Here is an 18,383-nt window from a genome sequence, read left to right as displayed (position 1 = left end):
TAGTACAACATAAACACAGTTTATGATTGAGGATACTCAAAGTATACTCACATAAGGAGAAAAGGCTTAGATGCTTTAGCTATGACGTTGTCAATGTTTTTTTTCTTTCATCTTGTAAGAATTATACAATTCAACTAGCTTTACTATTGACACAAATCAATTGTGGCTGAAAAACAACTGAACTTAGAATCTGTGGCAACAAGCTAATCATTTTCTGGTTAGGTAACAGTGTATCTGGTATACAGCGTATACAGAGGAGAGAGAACAATGAAACACAGGTACCTTTCCTATATATATATTCCTATATATATATACCTTTCCTATATATATATACACACACATATATATACATATATAGGAAACACACACCATATATATATATATATGGTATTCTTTCATCTTACATGAAAATTACAATGATAGTGTCCTTCAAGTCCACATTAGTAATTCATTCCAAATAATAAGAAATCTGGAAGAGAAAATCATACTACCTGTGTCGTAATTGCCATTGGGATGCGTAACTTCATCTATTTCTTCACTGTTTGGGTCATTTTCCATATTGAGATTTTTTAACTGTACTAATTCCAGGAATCTCAAAGCTGTTTCAGCCAGCAGAGCTATGTTTTCTACAAAAAAGGGAAAATTTATTATTATAATTTTAAATCCTTGTAATGTTTGTAACTTTCCCCTCCTGTCTTTATACATATAAATAATAATCTTAAAACTAAGGAGGAAAAGTAGGACTTTTCAATTTAGCACTTAACCTAATCAGATTTTTGGTAACTAATCTCATAATCTACAACTAACAGTTTTTTAAATATTTTATCTATTTATGAGAGAGAGAACACAAGTGGGTGATGAGCGGAGGGAGAAGCTGACTCCCCACTGAGCATGAAGCAGGATGTGGGGTTCGATCCCAGGACTCTGGGATCACGACCTGAGCCAAAGGCAGACACTTAACCAACTGAGCCACCCAAACGCCCCTACAACTAACAGTTTTAATAATGAAACATAAACTTTTTAAAAATACAAAAATGTACAGCATAAACTATAGTTAACTCTGCTATAATGACATATATGAAAGTTAAGAGAGCAAATTCTAAGAGTTCTCATCACAAAGAAAAAAACTTTTTTTCCGTTTTTGCTTCTTTTCATTGTACCTATATGAGAGGATGGAAGCCAACTAAACTTGTGGTAATCATTTTAGAACATATGTAAGTCAAACCATTATACTTTATACCTTAAACTTATACAGTAATACAGGTCAATTATATCTCAGTAAGACTGGGAAAAAAAATACAAAATATCCCAAAATATAGCATTCAAATCTACTGAGGGAAAAGCTTAATCCTTCTACAGAGACCTACAAACAGTATCTTAACAGGTGAGAGATATACATTAGACTAACAGAGAAACATTCACATTAAAATAACAGGCTGGGATGCCTGGGTGGCTCTGTCAGTAGAGCGTCTGCCTTCGGTTCAGGTCATGATCCCAGGGTCCTGGAATCAAGTCCCGCATCAGGCTCCTTGCTCAACAGGGAGCCTGCATCTCCCTCTGCCTGCCTCTCTCTCTCACTCTCTCTCTGACAAATAAATAAAATCTTTAAAAAAATAAATAAATAAAATAACAGGCTAAGCTGGGCTTCAGAATCACAGACCCGTCTCAAATCTCGGCCCCTGACACTTACTAGGTGGCTGCTTAACATATGAGTATGTTTCACACATACATAAGTCACATCTACCTCAAAGAGCTATTACTAAACTGAATCAACCATTATTAGATTGCTTTCCTTGTGATACTGTGAATTTCTTAATGAACCAAAGTATTGCCATGTTTCTGCAGTTGTATTTTCTCTTTTCTCTATAATCTCCTAGGACTGTCTGATATTCCTTACCACTGTGAAAATATCTAATTTCTGCTGTCACATTTGCTATCAGATCTGCTGACACTTTCTTCTCCCTTCCATTTTTTATTTATGCCTGTATCTCTATCCTTCTTTCCCTCCATTTCTGTGCGTCTTAACATACGACCGTACCAGGAAAAGACTGCACTCTCTTCCTTAGCAATAAACAGCACTGAACATAGAGCTTAATTAACTACCTTATTTTATCAATTCTCAGACTCACTTTTTCCTTAATTTTTAACACCACTACAATTGAGGTGCATCTCACAAGAGTTGAGATTGCTGAGACTATCAAATGTAGTGATTACTTTTATCTTGGAGTCCCACCCCCTCTGAACCCCCAACAGGTTCAACATTGTTCTGAAGAACAAAAATTTACCTCTAAGTACCCAAGACGTGAATACCTGTAATGCAAGCTCACCCTGAAGACGGGAGAGTTTGGGCCATCCTCTGATAATAAGTCAAATTCTAGATGAATGTCCCCACTTTAATGGATGTATCTTTATTAGGAAAAGTCTCTTACTTTCCTGGGCACTTCTAAAATCTGAGTAGATCTATGCCTCTTTCCCCATTTAAGTTCATACACCACAACACACTTGAAAGTTTACACAAGATACAAATCTATACCACCTCTGAGTCTAAAAAGAATACTGTAAAAGACATTTAAAAATTGATTTTAAACTTTTAGAATTACTGACGTGTGTGGTTTAATTATACTTAACCATAAAAGTTCAAATAGACTTCTGGCTCTACTGAAAAAAAGACAGCTTTATCATGCACTAAGCCACGATGAAGGGACACTGCAAGGTACCAGCACTGACCCTGGGTTACCATAGACTCTCACCATAAAGACCCAGAAGACCAAAGAAAAGCAGAGTTGCTTCAGAGTCAAGGTATAGACAGCAGCTCTGAGAACTGAGAAAGAGTGAGACCAGATACATTTAGGTCATATTGTTTAGCCTCTCCCATTCCCAATTTCCTCACCTGTAAAATGAACGTAATATAACATCTATTGCTCAAGGTTGTTGCAAGGATTGGTTGCAAAAGATATATAGATCTTAGAATCCATATATCTTAGAATCTGAAATCTATCTTAAAATTTATATATCTCTTGCAACAAATCCTTGCAACCTTGAGCAGCAGATGCTCTGACACAGGTTTTTCAATAAATAGTAGTTATTATTTTTCTGCTATCCCTATTAGTAATTGACTGTCACAATGTTAATATAGCACCTACACATCAGAACCTTACCCATTTAACACAACTGAGAACAAACTAAGACCAACAGTAGGTAATAAAACTCTAAAGAAAGATACAGCTTATTTTTATTTTTTTATTTATTTATTTTTTTTTAAAGATTTTATTTATTTATTTGAGAGAGAGAGAATGAGAGAGACAGCACATGAGAGGGGGGAGGGTCAGAGGGAGAAGCAGACTCCCCGCCGAGCAGGGAGCCCGATGTGGGACTCGATCCAGGGACTCCAGGATCATGACCTGAGCCTAAGGCAGTCGCTTAACCAACTGAGCCACCCAGGCGCCCCATCTTATTTTTAAAACCTATAAACTTTTATTTATTTTTCCGGTTTAATTATGTTTGCCAAGTGAATTATAAATATGCTATGTTACAAATTATAAACTCAAATGTACCTTTCTTAAAGAAATCCTGAATTTTCTAGGCCTGACATGTATACCTATACAGTTACGGAAACCAGAAACCATAAATAATAGGCAATGGATAAATATAAATAAAAATATACGTATAGGGGAAAATAAAAAACCCAACAACCACCACTTTGTGGATGTACCTAGAGATAAGGCCAGAGTCCAAAAACCATTTTTCATATGTTCCATTAAAATGACAGGCAAATAGTAAATTTAATAAACCTAGCAAGTACCTTCCAAAAAAGTGACAATATCATCACCACACTTTATGTACTATTTACAAAGACCAAAACAGAATCTGTGATTTCCAGATTATATTAAAAATAAATTATGAATTGTGTTAATGTTTCAATGACATCTTCCATGCAAAAATTAGTATGCAGAATTAATTTGGGGAGCTAAGAACATGAATTTTATGAGTAAGAATTACAAATACAACAGGTGGATGTGTTATAACCTCATCACAAAGAAGCCACACACCTTAAGCACTACAGTAACTAAAAGGACCTTAAAATCTGGTAATAGGCTAACCTTTCAACACCAAATTATCCAGCAAAATTCATCTTTTTGAATGGCAATAGACTTGTATCCTACAGTTGATATTCAAACTAGCATATCTGTTCAGAGAAACTTCATAAAGACCTAAAGACACTAAGTCAGAACATACTTGTAAACATTAGTCTCACTCCAAATTAAATGTAGTATACCAAGTAAAATCATAGAATTCTATATTACATATTTTTCACCTTATAATTCTGATCACTTCAAAAATGAGTACAATCAAAAGTTGAGTCCCAGGAACAGATTAGCTACAAAAATTATTAAAATGTACACAAATAGTTCAAGGACTATAATTCACTCCTGAAATTCCCAAATAAGAGAAACAAGAGGTATTATAGTCACTAACTTCAAAAATATGAGCAGCTAGGGGCACCTGGGTGGCTCAGTTGGTTAAGCAACTGCCTTCGGCTCAGGTCATGATCCCAGGGTCCTGGGATCGAGCCCCACATCGGGCTCCCTGCTTGGCCGGAAGCCTGCTTCTCCCTCTCCCACTCCCCCTGTTCCCTCTCACGCTGTCTCTCTCTCTGTCAATTAAATAAATAAAATCTTTAAAAAAAAAAAAATATGAGCAGCTATTACTTGGACAATAAACTCTTACCAGCATAGGCTAGTCTAACAATAGTAGCATCATCTTGGGCTAAGTGGGCTATGCCTGGCAGAATATATTCCGGATAGATATTGACATCATTGCGAGGAACCTCTTTGACAAGAGCAAGAACTTTGGTCAACGTCCTCAAGGCCTCAGCCCTCACTCTAGGAACAGAGTCATTGCTGAAATGCAAAAGATAGGGAGTAATACGATCCAAAAGAATTTCTACACTTAATCTTGGGGCCAAATGCAAAATAAGTTCCAAAGCAGCAAGTTTGGAATCACAGTATTTAAGGGTCTGCAGACAGGACGTTATAACAGACACCAAGATAACCAGCCCACTTTCCTTAGGCTCTCCTTCTGCTTTTTCTGGCAGAGCATGTCCACAAAGATTGTGAATTATGTTGGCCAAATCCTTCCGTATAACCAGAATGCGCTCATCTGCAGAAAGAAATGTTTCCTTGGCAAACTGGGCCATGTAGGGCTGAAGGAATGTGTAAAATATTTCAGGAAAGGCATTGCCACGCTGCTGCTTTAGGTAATCTTCTGCCCCTAAACGTTTATCTGGCTCACGATGAATCATCTGAGTTACCTACAACAAGGGGAGAAAAGGAGTAAAAAATAGATTTGAGAACAGCAGATTAAACCAGATGAAAGCTACAAGGGCAACTTAAACATGACATAAAGAATTTCTGAGGTAACTCTGACTCTTCTCAATCTTTGCCTTTCAAACTACTTTCAGAACCGGACTACAAGTAATATGTGACTCTACTACTATCCTACAGAGCAACAAGGAATTATATAGTAATGTATTACAGATGGCCCAGACGCAAAGGGAGATATACCCTGTTCAGCATTCCCATTTACTAAGACAGGGGAGTAATACATTGCTGCCCACAACTCAAGGATTCTTGAACATTTTTGAGTGGGGTAATACCACTGAGAATTTGAGGAAAACAATGGGATTTTCTCCAGAACAAAACTGTATACACAACATTTTTACATATAAAATTACACACGATTCTGAAAAGAATCAGAGAACCACTATAATCTATATACATATCTCAGTTATGATTTAGAGTCTTAATACCCCAAGTCCAAGGGACTACATGGTTTAAGTGTAGTTCTAGGATCTAGTCAAAAAGGGAATCAGTGGTTTAAACTTCTCAAGTGTATAAGAGATGTTAAATCCTACAAACCCTAGAAATGATATACCTAATTTGAATTTATCATCTTTTCTGACATCTTAGGGAAATAATTTTCTTTCAATATACAGAGCACAGCTTAATTTTTCCTAGATCTTCAGTGAATCAGTCATTATTTAAATACTTAAAATATCATAAAAATATATCTAGTTAGAGCTTTCTGTGTATATTCTAAATAGGCACCTAGCATTGAACTTGCAAGGAATCAAATGAACTATAAATATCAGGAAAAGTGACTTAAATAGAATTCCTTTTACATTCAGATTAAGCCTTAAAGATTTGTCAGATTCACTCCTTTCATAGTTAAGAAAATGCAGGCCCAAACTCATGAAGTCACTTAGCCAATGTAACATGACAGATGAGTGCCATACCCAAAGATAGAACAGCCAGGTATACCAACTCCTAATCCAGTGCACGGTTCACTGAACATGAGCTAAACTGGCTTCTTCTAAAACATCTTATTTTTTAATACTTGCCATTTGTAAGAGAAATTAAAACAGAATATTTTAATATACTATAACTTTCTATGACTGAGAGTCATCATCATTATAAGCCATCAGTTACTGTATTGATGGACTTAATAAAGATCCCCTCAAACAGTAAGGTGGATATATGGCTTATGTGACCGCCCACAGAATTCTTTATATCTGTTCTGCTATACTAATTAGTGATTCTATAGCCTTCCTTTCCAGAACAGCCTCAAGAGAGACATACCAAGCTAGGTGTTTCTATATGAAATGGCCCTATACTACCGCATTATATTCAAGTTAATGTTTCCTGTCTCTTTCGTTTTAGATATATGTCATTTCTTACTAGCAAGCTCTATCCTGGACAACATCTCTAACCCTCAGGCACCTCTTTACTTCCTCCCAAATCTATCCAAAGCAGAGCTGAAGATGTGCGTGTGTGTGTGTGTGTGTGTATAACATTATGCATGGTTTATATACATATAAAATTTAGTCAAATGAGCTCTGTGCCTGAAAAGAGGTAAAGTATTATACACTTCTCCCTAACAAAGTAAATAAAAATAGGCTGTTCGTAATTGTCTGTGGGGCTTTATTGCTTTGTTCCAAATTCATAAAATTCCAGAGAGCTGTCTAATGCAAAAGTGAGAACACAATTCTATTAAAACCTAGTGGAGAATACTTGTAGCATAGTTACCAATTCTCTGATACTGCGATCTTCAATTTTATTTAGCACTTGTTCCGGGAAAAACTGTCCATTTCTATAAGCCAGAAGTTGAGAGAGATCAAACAGTGGTACACCTTCTGTAAAAAGCTCAGCTATAACACAACCTGGAAAATAACAGATATAAATCCATTAAAAATACAATACAAGGTATCTTTAATACAGATCAAGAATTGAGAATTTGCAAAACTCAAAATGAAAATCCCTAAGTAAACTGAATTAAAAATTTTAATGCAACATACAACTACGATCAAGCAAGACAGGAAAACGTCTATTGCCTTATCATCAGTTTCAGTGTAAAGTCAAAAGAAGCCCAGTGAATATTTCTCCATCTTAAAAAAGAAAAATCAAATGAAATTACTTCCTAGTTCTCAAATTTAAAATGAATGTTTGTATATAACATATACATACATATATTTACAGATAGATTACAAGTCACAAGACATAATGATTTTTTTTTAAATATGGACTTATTTTAGACATTAAGTTCATAAGGAACTGAGAATTCATATCTGACAACTCATTTACTCACCATCAAACAAAATGTTATTAGGTGTCTACTATACACTAGACACTAGCAGTGCATATAATAGATAAAATCCTTGCCCTCATGAAGCTTTCATTCTAGGAAGACAGACATAAAATAAACCAGTGAACAAACGTGAGGAGTGCTACGAAGTACAGGTATAAGACTAGAAAGGGAAGGAAAGATAACCCAATCATTATGCACTTACATAATCTTCAAACAAGGAATAAAAAAAATCTATCCACATTCCAAAAAGGACAAACCAGTTTCACTGAATCATTATATGACCTGCATTTCACAAGTCTTTTTTTTTCTAAGACAGAAAGAGAAAGAGTGTAGATGCATGTGGGATTGGGGGGGGGGGGGCAGTGGCAGAGGGAAAGAATCTTAGGCTCCAGACTCAATGTGGAACCCCATGTGGGGCTCGATCTCATGACTCTGAGATCATGACGTGAGTTGAAATCAAGAGTCAAACACTCAACCAACTGAGCCACCCAGGCACTCCTATATTTCACAAGTCTTAAAAAGATCCTTAAATAACCTTAGTTCACAGCATCTGCATCTGCTGGTCTACCTAGAATGCTACTCCCCAAAATGTCCCCCTGACTTATACCTCCACCTCCTTCAGGTCCTTCATCAAATGTCATTTAGGATATTAGCAGTAAGTAAACTAACCAGTTTAAAATTGCAAGCCCCACCACCACAACTACCCCATACTTCTTGCCTGGCATGTTCCCTTTTCCCTTTCCCTGCTGTTTTTCCCCACAGCACCAACTGCCAAATTAAATATATTATGTATTTATTTTCTTTACCATCTTGTATACCCACTAGAGTGTAAACTCCACGAGGAAGGGATTTTCACCTATTTTGCTCACTAAAAAATTTCCAGGAACTAAAACAGTTCCTGACACATAATAAACACTCAATAAAGTTCTTAAATTAATCTCTACCTATTTGTGTCAAGTTTTAGAATAAAAGACTTAAAATAGCTATTAAAAATACCATAAGCAAGAAGGAAAATAGAAGACCGGACCAACACTACAAACCAACTGGATCTAACATAGACATCAAAAGAACACTCCACCCAACAACAGCGGAATACAAATTCTTCGCAGGTACACATGGAACACTCTCCAGGTTAGACCGTATGCTAGGCCATAAAACAAGCCTCAGTAAGTTTAAAAGGACTGAAATTATACAAATCATGTCCTTCAAACCACAATGGAATAAGAGATCAATAACAGAAGAAAGCTTGAAAAATTCACAAATATGTAGAAATTAAACAACACATTCCTAAATAATCAATGTATCAAAGGGAAATTAGAAAAATACTTTGCGATGAATGAAAATGAAAACACAACATACAAAACATATGGGATGCAACTAGGACAGTGTTTAGAGGAAATGTGTTAACTATAAACACCTATATTTTAAAAGAGTGCAGGACAATAACCTAACCTTAACCTTAAGAAACAAGAAAAGTAAACAAAAACCAAAGCAAACAGAAGGAAAGGAATAATAAAGACTGGCATGGAAATTTGTGAAACAGAATAGAACACAATAGAGAGCATCGACAAAATCTAAGGTTGGTGCTTTGAAAAGCTCAACAAAATTGACAGACTCCTACTAAAAAGATAGATGTCTCAAACTACTAAAATAAGGTATGAAAAAGGAGACACACTACCAACCTTACAGAAATGAAAAAGAACTATATTTTGAACAACTGTATGCCAACAAATTAGATAACCTAAATAAAATGGACAGATTCCTGGAAAGATACAGATTACCAAAGCTGATTTAAAAAGAAAATCTCAATAGGCCTCATAAGTAAAGAAATTGGATTAATAATAGACATTCCACAGAAGAAAAGCCTAAGACAAGATGCCTTAACAGAGGCTTCACAGTCTATCAAATGTTAAAATACTTAACCATCCTTCACAAATTGTCCCAAAGAAACAGGAGAAAAGGTAACACTTTCCAACTCATTCAAAATTACCCTGGTACCAAACCAAACGAAGACATTACAAGAAAAGAAAACTACAGACCAATATTCCTGATGAATAGAGACACAAAAACCCTCCAAAAAATACCGGCAAACTGGGTGCAGGAATTAGTAAGTCCATACCAATAATTTAAAAAAAAAAAAATGAGGGGAAAGAGAGGACACTTGAGTATGCCAGAATGCTGAGGGCCCACTGGTGAATGTGGAGGAAGTACTAGAGTTGGAAAATCATCATTTACAATCAAAGACTGGGTCAGGCAAGAATCAGCAATGGATGCCAATCAAGAAGGAAGTTGTGATGATTGGCCTCTATTTGCATATTTTTGTATTTGCATGGTCTTTAAGTTTCTTCCCACAGGGGGCTTATTAGTTGCAAGGGATTAAAAAAACAAAAGGTAACTATAGAGGGGAGAATCAGGCAAGACCTTGACCAGGTGATCAAAATTAACATCACCAACAAACATCATTTGTCTCTAGATGTGATACTGTGAAGATGCATCATCACATATACAGTATACTGAGAATGAATAATCTGAATCTAATCAAAAGGAAAAACCAAACCCTAAATGAGGTACATCCTATGAAAAAACAAAGGGGTGGAGTGAAGTGCATGAGCACATGCATGAGCACACACAAACACACAATGCAGGTAAAAGCCAGTGAAAACTGAGTAAGGTCTATATCTAGTTAATAGTAATGCTCCAATGTCAATTCCAGACTTTGAGGTGGTACTGGTCATATAAGATATCACTAGTGGGGAAGCTGGGAGAAGCATTCTTCACTATTTTTGCAACATCTATCATTTAAAATAAAAAGTATAAAAATAATTTTTAAAAATTTAAGGAGAGAGGTAGTATTCAAAAAATGTCAATGTCATGATGACAAAAAATGGCTATGAAGATGTTCCACATCAAAGGAAGCTAAAGAGACATGACAACTAAATGCAATACCAAACCCCAGACTGGGTCCCATCCTGGAGCAGTTAAAATGCTGTAAGGGACATTATTGGGTCAAAAACAAAATTAGAATTAAAATTGTAAATTATTTTATCAATGTTAAATTTGCTGCAGTTGATAACTGCAACATACAATTATGTAAGTGTTAGGTAAGAGAATAGGATCTTAGGATATATATACTGAAGTATTTAGAAGTAAAGAGCCATGATGTATGTAACTTAATCAGGGGAAAATCATGGGGGGTGGGGCGGGGCGCAAAAAAAATGTACAGGTGACAAATTAAGTGGAGCAAAATGTTAACCAAGTGAATCTGGGGATTCTCTTCTGCAAGTTTTTAAAGTATTCTAAGTTTGAAATAATTTCCAAGTAAAAAGTCAGAAAGAAACATAGCTACATTTGACTATTTACAACTAAATGGGGATTGTTATGGACTGAGTTGTGTCTCCCCCCCTCCCCAAAATTCATATATTTAAGCCCTAACACCCAGTACCTTTAACCTGACTAAATACAGGTGACAGGGTCTTTAAAAAGGTAATTGAAGTTAAATAAGGTCCTAAGTCCATTATGACTGGTGTCCTTTTAAGAAGGGGCACCAAGGAAGAGGCCTTATGAGTACACCATGAGAAGGTGGCCATCTGCAACCCAAAGAGAGTGGCTTCAGGAGAAATCACTCCTGCTGGCACCTTGATCTTGGACTTCCAGCCTCTAGAACGGAGGGAAAATAAATTTTTGTTTAAGCTACCAAGTCTGAGATATTTTGTCATGGCAGCCCTAGCAAACTAATACAGAGGTGAATATAGGACTTTTTTCTTGCAACTTTTAGAATGTTGTTCTGGAAAAGGTGTTATTAGGCAGTATTTCCCTATGGAACAAATTGTTCAAGGTGTCTTCATCAACACTAAGTCCTTACAATTCAGATATCAGCTCAAATGTTACCTTCTCATACAGGAGGTCTTCTCTGACCATTTTATCTAAAGTCGTCTCCTACCAACCTTTGTCATAACACTTCAGAGTCATAACTCCGTCACAGCACTTATCACTTAACGAAAATTAACTTGTTTACTTGTTTATTCTCTTTCTACTTCACTAGAACATAAGCTCCTTAAGGGCAAAAACTTTGTCAGTCTTGTTCAGAGCTGTACTCCCAACATGTACACAACACAGTGTCTCATATATAATAGATAATACTCAAATATTTGTCAAGCAAATGAATGAAAGATCTCCAGGAAAAGGGTTCTGCCCACTTATATGACCAGAGACAGAGAATATATACCCCTCCCCAAAACTAGCAGCCATGAACCATGGATGTGCATCAAGATGGAGAAAAGTAACATTCAAAACCCAAAGAGCCTACATCAAATCTTAGGAGCAGTACAAAGTGGACATATCCCACCCACCTCTTTCAAAAAATTTAAAGGGCCTATCTTCAGCCAATAGAGTATAGGACTCTTAGTCTAGAAAAACAAATGCTGAGTAAGTTTACGGAACTATAATGCACACAGAAAGGATAAATATAAACTTTTCATTGACCCTTGAAATTTTAAAACTCTAACAAACTTCCAGTTATAAAATAAGTCACAAGGATGTAATGTTATATGCCAATTATACCTCAGTTAAAAAAAAAAAAAGCCTATAAATGATCCCAAGATTAAAGTGATCACATTTCTAAGCTAAAGGAATTTTAAAAGTAAAAATGGTTTGCCAAAAATTTTGATAAATTCACTGATCAATAAAGTTGGGACTTTGATGAATTACATTTCTAATCTTGTTATATTCACAGCCTGGAAGCTAACTCTTAAGCTTACCAAAAAACACCCCTCAGTATTATCTCAGGACACAGATTAGTAAACTGAATGGACCAAAAGAGGTTACAAACCTGTGTAACAATTCTTGTTCATTACCCTCAATGAAATACACTTCTTCATTAATTACGTTACTTTTCCTAAGTAATCTAAAATACCGTTCAATTTACGTTTTCTTTGCAGTGGACCTACAGATTAAACCCAACCTTTGCAAAATTCATCAAAAATGGCACTGATACATACAGAGTTCGCATGGTATTCCTCAGGATACCATTTTCAGCCCATTTCTCTTCCCAAAAGTTCATAAAGAATCTAGAATCCATGGCCTGGCTTCAAGTGGTGTGTGTATGTGAAATGTGTATTAATGCATGGTACTTTCTTCTAGAGAAGGAGGCCATTGATTTCATCAAAATCTTTAAGGGGATCCCAAAAAAGCTTAAGAATCACTTTTCTACAAACCCTCACTGGTTACAAACCCATTACCTTGGCTACAATTACTACCTATTTCCTGGTAACTACCAAATCTCCACCTCCATCCCAAATCTCTATGCACCAAACCTTTATAAGCAACTGCCTATTGTACTTCTTCTCCTAGATATCCCCCAGACACCTTCAACTCAACATATCTAATGAGACTTCATCATCTTCCCATCCCCTTTACCTGTTCATCCTCCTATTTCTCCTATGTCAGTGACCATCATTGCCAATCCACCCAATTTCCCAAGCCAGGGTGAAAGGAGTGCTCTTGACTTCACCTACCAATCAATCACCAAGTCCTAACAATTCTACCTATCTCTGACGTATTCTTTTTTCCACTCCCTCTCCAATTCTATCACAACTTTAAGCTTGTCAGGGTCACGTCTTATCTGGACTACAGCAGTTTACTTCTAGCTAGTTTTCCCCTCTCCAAGGTAGTTCTCCTGCAATCTACTCTCCATGCTACAGGGATTATCTAAAATACTTATCTGATAATGCCCCCATAGGATAGCACGGGCACGCCAGACCCTTTCTGATCTGGGGCTTGCTTACCTCACACTCTACACTCTATGTTCCAGATATAGTAAACTACTTAAAGTGTCCTAATAAATCAGTGCCTCATGCTCTGGTGTTCAAGTCTTTGTGTAAGCAACACTCTGCCTGAAACAAGCTATCCTTGCCATAGCTAGCTCCCAATCATCTTTTAGTTCCGTTTAAAAACCATCCTTCCAGGGCGCCTGGGTGGCTCAGCTGGTCAAGCGACTGCCTTCGGCCCAGGTCATGATCCCAGAGTCCTGGGATCGAGTCCCGCATCGGGCTCCCTGCTCAGCGGGGAGTCTGCTTCTCCCTCTGACCCTACCCCTTCTTGTGCTCTCTCTCAAATAATTAAAATAAAATCTTAAAAAAAAAAAAAAAAATCATCCTTCCAGGGCCTCAGTCAGTTAAGCGTCTGACTCTTGGTTTCAGTTCAAGTCATGATCTCTTGGGTCTTGAGATCAAGCCCAGCGTCAAGCTCCCTGCCCAGCGGGAGAGTTGGCTTGAAGATTCTCTCCCTCTGCCCCTCCCCCAACTCGTGCACACACAAGCGAGCACTCTCTCTAAAATAAATCTTTAAAAAACTTGTATGATCTTTCCAATAAAGAGGCCTTTCCTGATACTGCCTCTCTACCCGTACCATGAAGATTAATTTAAATATTTCTATACTCCTATAACAGCACCCTGTGCTTATCACCCCCACAGCAAATCACTCTGCATTGAAATGTCCTTTTTCAATATCATATCTATCTCCCCATTAAATGTAAACACCCTGAAAAGAGGGACATAACTGTCCATCTACCTCTAGCACTTAAGACAGTGCCTTGGGGTACCTGGCTTGCTCAGTGGGTAGAGCATGTGACTCTTGATCATGAGTCATGAGTTTGAGCACCACATTGGGGGTAGAGTTTACTTTAAAAAAAAAAAAGACATGCCTGATCCATACAGAAGAATTCAAATTTTTTTTAAATATTTGAATAAATGAACCACTCTGCATTTCCTAGGCAATTAAACATGTCCAAAGAAAAACTGCTGTATCTATCTGAATAGCGTATGAGATACCAAGAAAATAATTTTTCAACATATGGGATTTTCTAAAAGCTACATTTCAATGTTCCAGAGTTAAAATATATGCACATCCCGCCTTGGCAAATTTGACCAATTCGAATACCTGCTGAAAAGATATCCATTGCCCTCTTCAACTCTCCTCTTGTTCTCTGATTACTATGTAAGTCTACAAGTGGAGTTGAAGGATCCCTCATATATTCTAACTCAGTGGCAAACAATCCACCATCGACAAAACGTTCAGGAGCAATATAGCAAGTTCTCCTCCTAGAAGTGTCAAAGAAATAGTTGAAATCCGCTGGGTTGTCCTCTGGAAGATAAGTGGGCTTAAAACTGGCGAAATCAGTTAGAAGGACCCAATTCCAACTGGTGACCATTACATTCTCAGTCTTGATGTCCCCATGACGGACTCCAGATTTGTGTGCTTGGTCCACCGCTGTTAGGATCTGGAAAGCAATCCAACGCTTCTCAATGTTATTTAAGAATGGACGGGTACTTATGCGATCATAGAGGTTGTCTCGCACATACTGCCTAAAGAGCATGGCTGCTTTCTCAGATGCTTTTTCTACTGCTTTCTGAAAAGGTAGACAGTTCTGTGCAGAATGAAGCCTGATTTTCAGTTCCTCCAGCTCTTGTTTATAGCTGGTTAAAGGCAATGTGGGATCCTGAATTGCAAAGACCTTCACAACCACCAGGCCTTCTCGGTGCTTCGCTCGAGCAACTTTAAAAAACCGAGTACTTCCCAGGCTCTTATCATATTCAAAGTCATGGATGTCTGAGAAATAACTCTCCACAGAAAGGATCTGGGAAGGAGCAATGCCAGCAAGCTGATTTCCCATAATGGCAGCAAGCACCTCTGGGTCTGTAAGTCAGGATACAACACCTACTTTAAAAAAAAAAAAGACAAATAAAATAAAATAAAAAGAAGGAGGAGGAGGAGGAGGAGAAGAAAAGATACAAGTAATGAAACACCATTATTTGTGTTCTCTTCCTAAAAGACAGATGCACCATATTTCTCTTCTACTGAAACCACCGTATCTAGTGTTCTAGGCAGCCTCTAAATTTTAATCACATTTATCTAAAAAGACCTTGTTTTATGTTTTCTTTCCAGGAGCTGAACTATCTTTAAACAGACCCCTTCAATATTAAGTTGAAAATGTTAGAATGTGTATTTTCTGCCATTTAAATTTAAAAATTAATGAGCCTTTATATGTGTTTAGCATTGTGCTTGGGGCTATGAGGGTCACAACAGTACTATATGACAGTCTCTGTCCAAGAAGAACCTGTGGTCTTGGATGTAAGACACAAACACATTAAAAACTTAAAAATAAAAAGTGATAATAATTAAACATAAAAATTTAAAACTGACTAAAAATCGCCTAAATCAAATAGGTCACTGAACTCCTCAAAGATCAAGCTAAGATCCAAAAAAAAAAAAAAAAAATCAGTAACTCCTGGGCGCTTCCAGCCTAATTCCAGTGTGCTAATTCCTACCAGCTAACAGGCGGCATGAAGTTGTTTGATGTGCAAGAACAAGGAAAAAACACTGGCAGAGAAGTTAAAGAAAAGCCAAAACACACACTTGCCAAACACAGCCCAGGATTCTCCTAGTTCATAATTTGCAGGAAATAAAGGACACTCACACACACGACCATGCGCACGGATAAACATTTACCCTAGGACTCCGGAAAGTGTCACAAGTTGGTCACTAGCTCACAATGAGGTCATGACGGATCACTTCAGGGTCTGCGCGGGATTGGGAGTCAGCAGCCAGGCGAGCCCTGGGCGAGCCTTCCGTATGAGGGGTCTTCTTTCAAAGGCAGGAGGTGGGACGTTGGGGGAGGGAGGCCGAAAAGTCCCAATTTCCAGAAACCAAGGTGGTCCGCAGGGGAGAAGTGAAAAGCTCTCGGTGCCGCAGTAGATAAACGAAGCCAAGCTGAAGGGATGCCACACATACCCCAAGAGTTGCCCCCGCCAGTCCCCTACTCTGCCCTGGGAGCCATGCGTTCCCGGGTCTCACCTTCCTCTCGCGCGGATCTCTGGACCCTCGAAGACCTCTAGACTCCTCCAGAGCCTCACCAGCAGGCGGGCAGGTGGGACTTGGGATAGAGCGGGAGGCTGCAGGGAAACAACCACTTCTTCAGCGGAAGCAGACCAGTAAACGCCAAACTCCCGGGAAAGCTGCCGGCTCTGACCTCTCTTCCTGTCGCAGAGCGGAAGTGACGACAGAGTAAGGCTTGAGAAAGAGAGCTAGTGGCTAGGGAGTTGGTTGCTAGGGAACGAAGAAAGGGCGTGGCCTCATTCGAAGCACCTGGAGGAAGAAAATAAAATGTTCTGTCAATTTATTTCCCATCCCGGTCTTCTATCGTTCCCTAAACTCTGCGGCTTCTGACATCCCCAGAACAGAGTTCTTTAAGAGAATTCACAGGTTTATTTAGGAAAGTTAATATATCACAAGTTGAATTTTTTTAAGAGCTTTATTAGAGATATAATTTACATACTATAAAGTACACCTGTTTAAAACATACAAATCGGGCGCCTGGGTGGCTCAGATGGTTGGGCGTCTGCCTTCCGCCCAGGTCATGATCCGGGGTCCTGGGATCGAGCCCCACGTCGGGCTCCCTGCTCAGCGGGAAGCCTGCTTCTCCCTCTCCCTCTGCCTCTCTCCCTGCTCATGCTCTCTCTCTCACTCTGTGTCTCAAATGAATAATAAAAAATCTTTAAAAAATAAAAAATAAAACATACAAACCAATGGCTTTTTATATATTTACAGAGTGGTTCAATCATCTCTATAATTTAATTTTGGAACATTTTCATTACCCCCCCCCAAAAAAAATTTTGTAATCATAAGCAGTCACTCCTATTCTCTCCCTTTCTCCTCCCCGTCCCAGCCCTAGGTAATTACTAATCCATATTCTGTTTCTATAGACTTGCCTATCCTGGATATTTCATACACATGGTATATAATATGCAGTTTTTTGACTGTTTTCACCTCACATGTTTTTGAGGATTATCTCTGTTGTAAACTTGTATCAATACTTAAATTTCTTTTTATTGCCAAATATTCTATTGTATAAAGATTCCACATTTTGTTTAACCATTCATTAGTTGGTAGACATTTGGCGCGTTGTGTCTACTTTTTGGTTATTATGAATAATGCTGTATGAACATTCCTGTAGAAGGCTTCGTGTGGCCATGTGTTATTTCTCTAGGGTAAGCATATGGGAATGAAATTATGGAATCATATGGTAGCTCTATGTTTAACAGATTGATAAGCTGCCAAACTTTTTTTAAAGTTACTGCACCATTTTACATTCCTACTAGCAATATAGGAGGATTCCATTTTCTCCATATGGTCATTTATTGTTGTTAGTTTCTATCTTTTTGATTATAGCAATCCTAGTGGGTGTGAAATATCTCATTGTGGTTTTTATCTGCATTTTCCTAATGACTAATGATATTGTTAATCATCTTTTTGTGTGCTTATTGGCCATTCATGTATCTTCTTTAAAGAAATGTCTTTCAAATCTTTTGCCCATTTTTTCATGGGTTATTTGTCTTTTCATTATTGAGTTTTAAGAGTTCTTTATATATTCTGGATATAACTCCCTTATCAGGTTTGCAAATAGTTTTTCTCTGTGTTGTCTTTTCACTTTCTTGGTTGTGTCCTTTGAAGCACGAAATATTTTAACACAAAGCTGAATTTTTTTTTATCATCCTTGCAACAATCCCTCCTCTCTTATTCCCCATCTCAGGAGGCAATATTACCACCCACTGGATTCCTCAAACTACAAATTTAGAAGTCATTAAGTCATCCTAGACATCTTTCTATGCTCTCCCTCTTTCATCCACCCCCATTCAATATAATCCTCCTGATGATTCCACCTCTAAAATATGCCATGAAGCTAT

At 37.6% G+C, this 18,383-nt stretch overlaps 1 protein-coding gene across 4 annotated transcripts in view; it reads right to left on the bottom strand.

The window, feature by feature from the left end:
- PIK3R4 (phosphoinositide-3-kinase regulatory subunit 4) overlaps window positions 1-16,674 on the bottom strand; it is an 83,762-nt gene extending 67,088 nt beyond the window's left edge. The window contains exons 1-5 of one of the 4 annotated variants that reach the window (XM_032408720.1): window positions 16,150-16,674; window positions 14,581-15,360; window positions 7,086-7,219; window positions 4,729-5,311; window positions 492-626 (exon numbers count right to left, since the gene is read on the bottom strand). In XM_032408720.1, coding sequence (XP_032264611.1) covers window positions 492-626; window positions 4,729-5,311; window positions 7,086-7,219; window positions 14,581-15,313 — 1,585 coding nt within the window. In that variant the 5' untranslated portion in view covers window positions 15,314-15,360; window positions 16,150-16,674. The remainder of the gene's footprint in view (window positions 1-491; window positions 627-4,728; window positions 5,312-7,085; window positions 7,220-14,580; window positions 15,361-16,149) is intronic. The other 3 variants (XM_032408722.1, XM_032408723.1, XM_032408719.1) reach the window with 3 other exon arrangements.
- Window positions 16,675-18,383: the final 1,709 nt, after the last annotated feature.

Source organism: Phoca vitulina, unplaced genomic scaffold, assembly GCF_004348235.1.
Source record: "Phoca vitulina isolate PV1807 unplaced genomic scaffold, GSC_HSeal_1.0 scaffold10, whole genome shotgun sequence".
In the NCBI taxonomy this organism is placed as follows: domain Eukaryota; kingdom Metazoa; phylum Chordata; class Mammalia; order Carnivora; family Phocidae; genus Phoca; species Phoca vitulina.
Note: the sequence above shows the minus strand (reverse complement) of the source record. Positions and strands in the feature narration are given on the sequence as shown.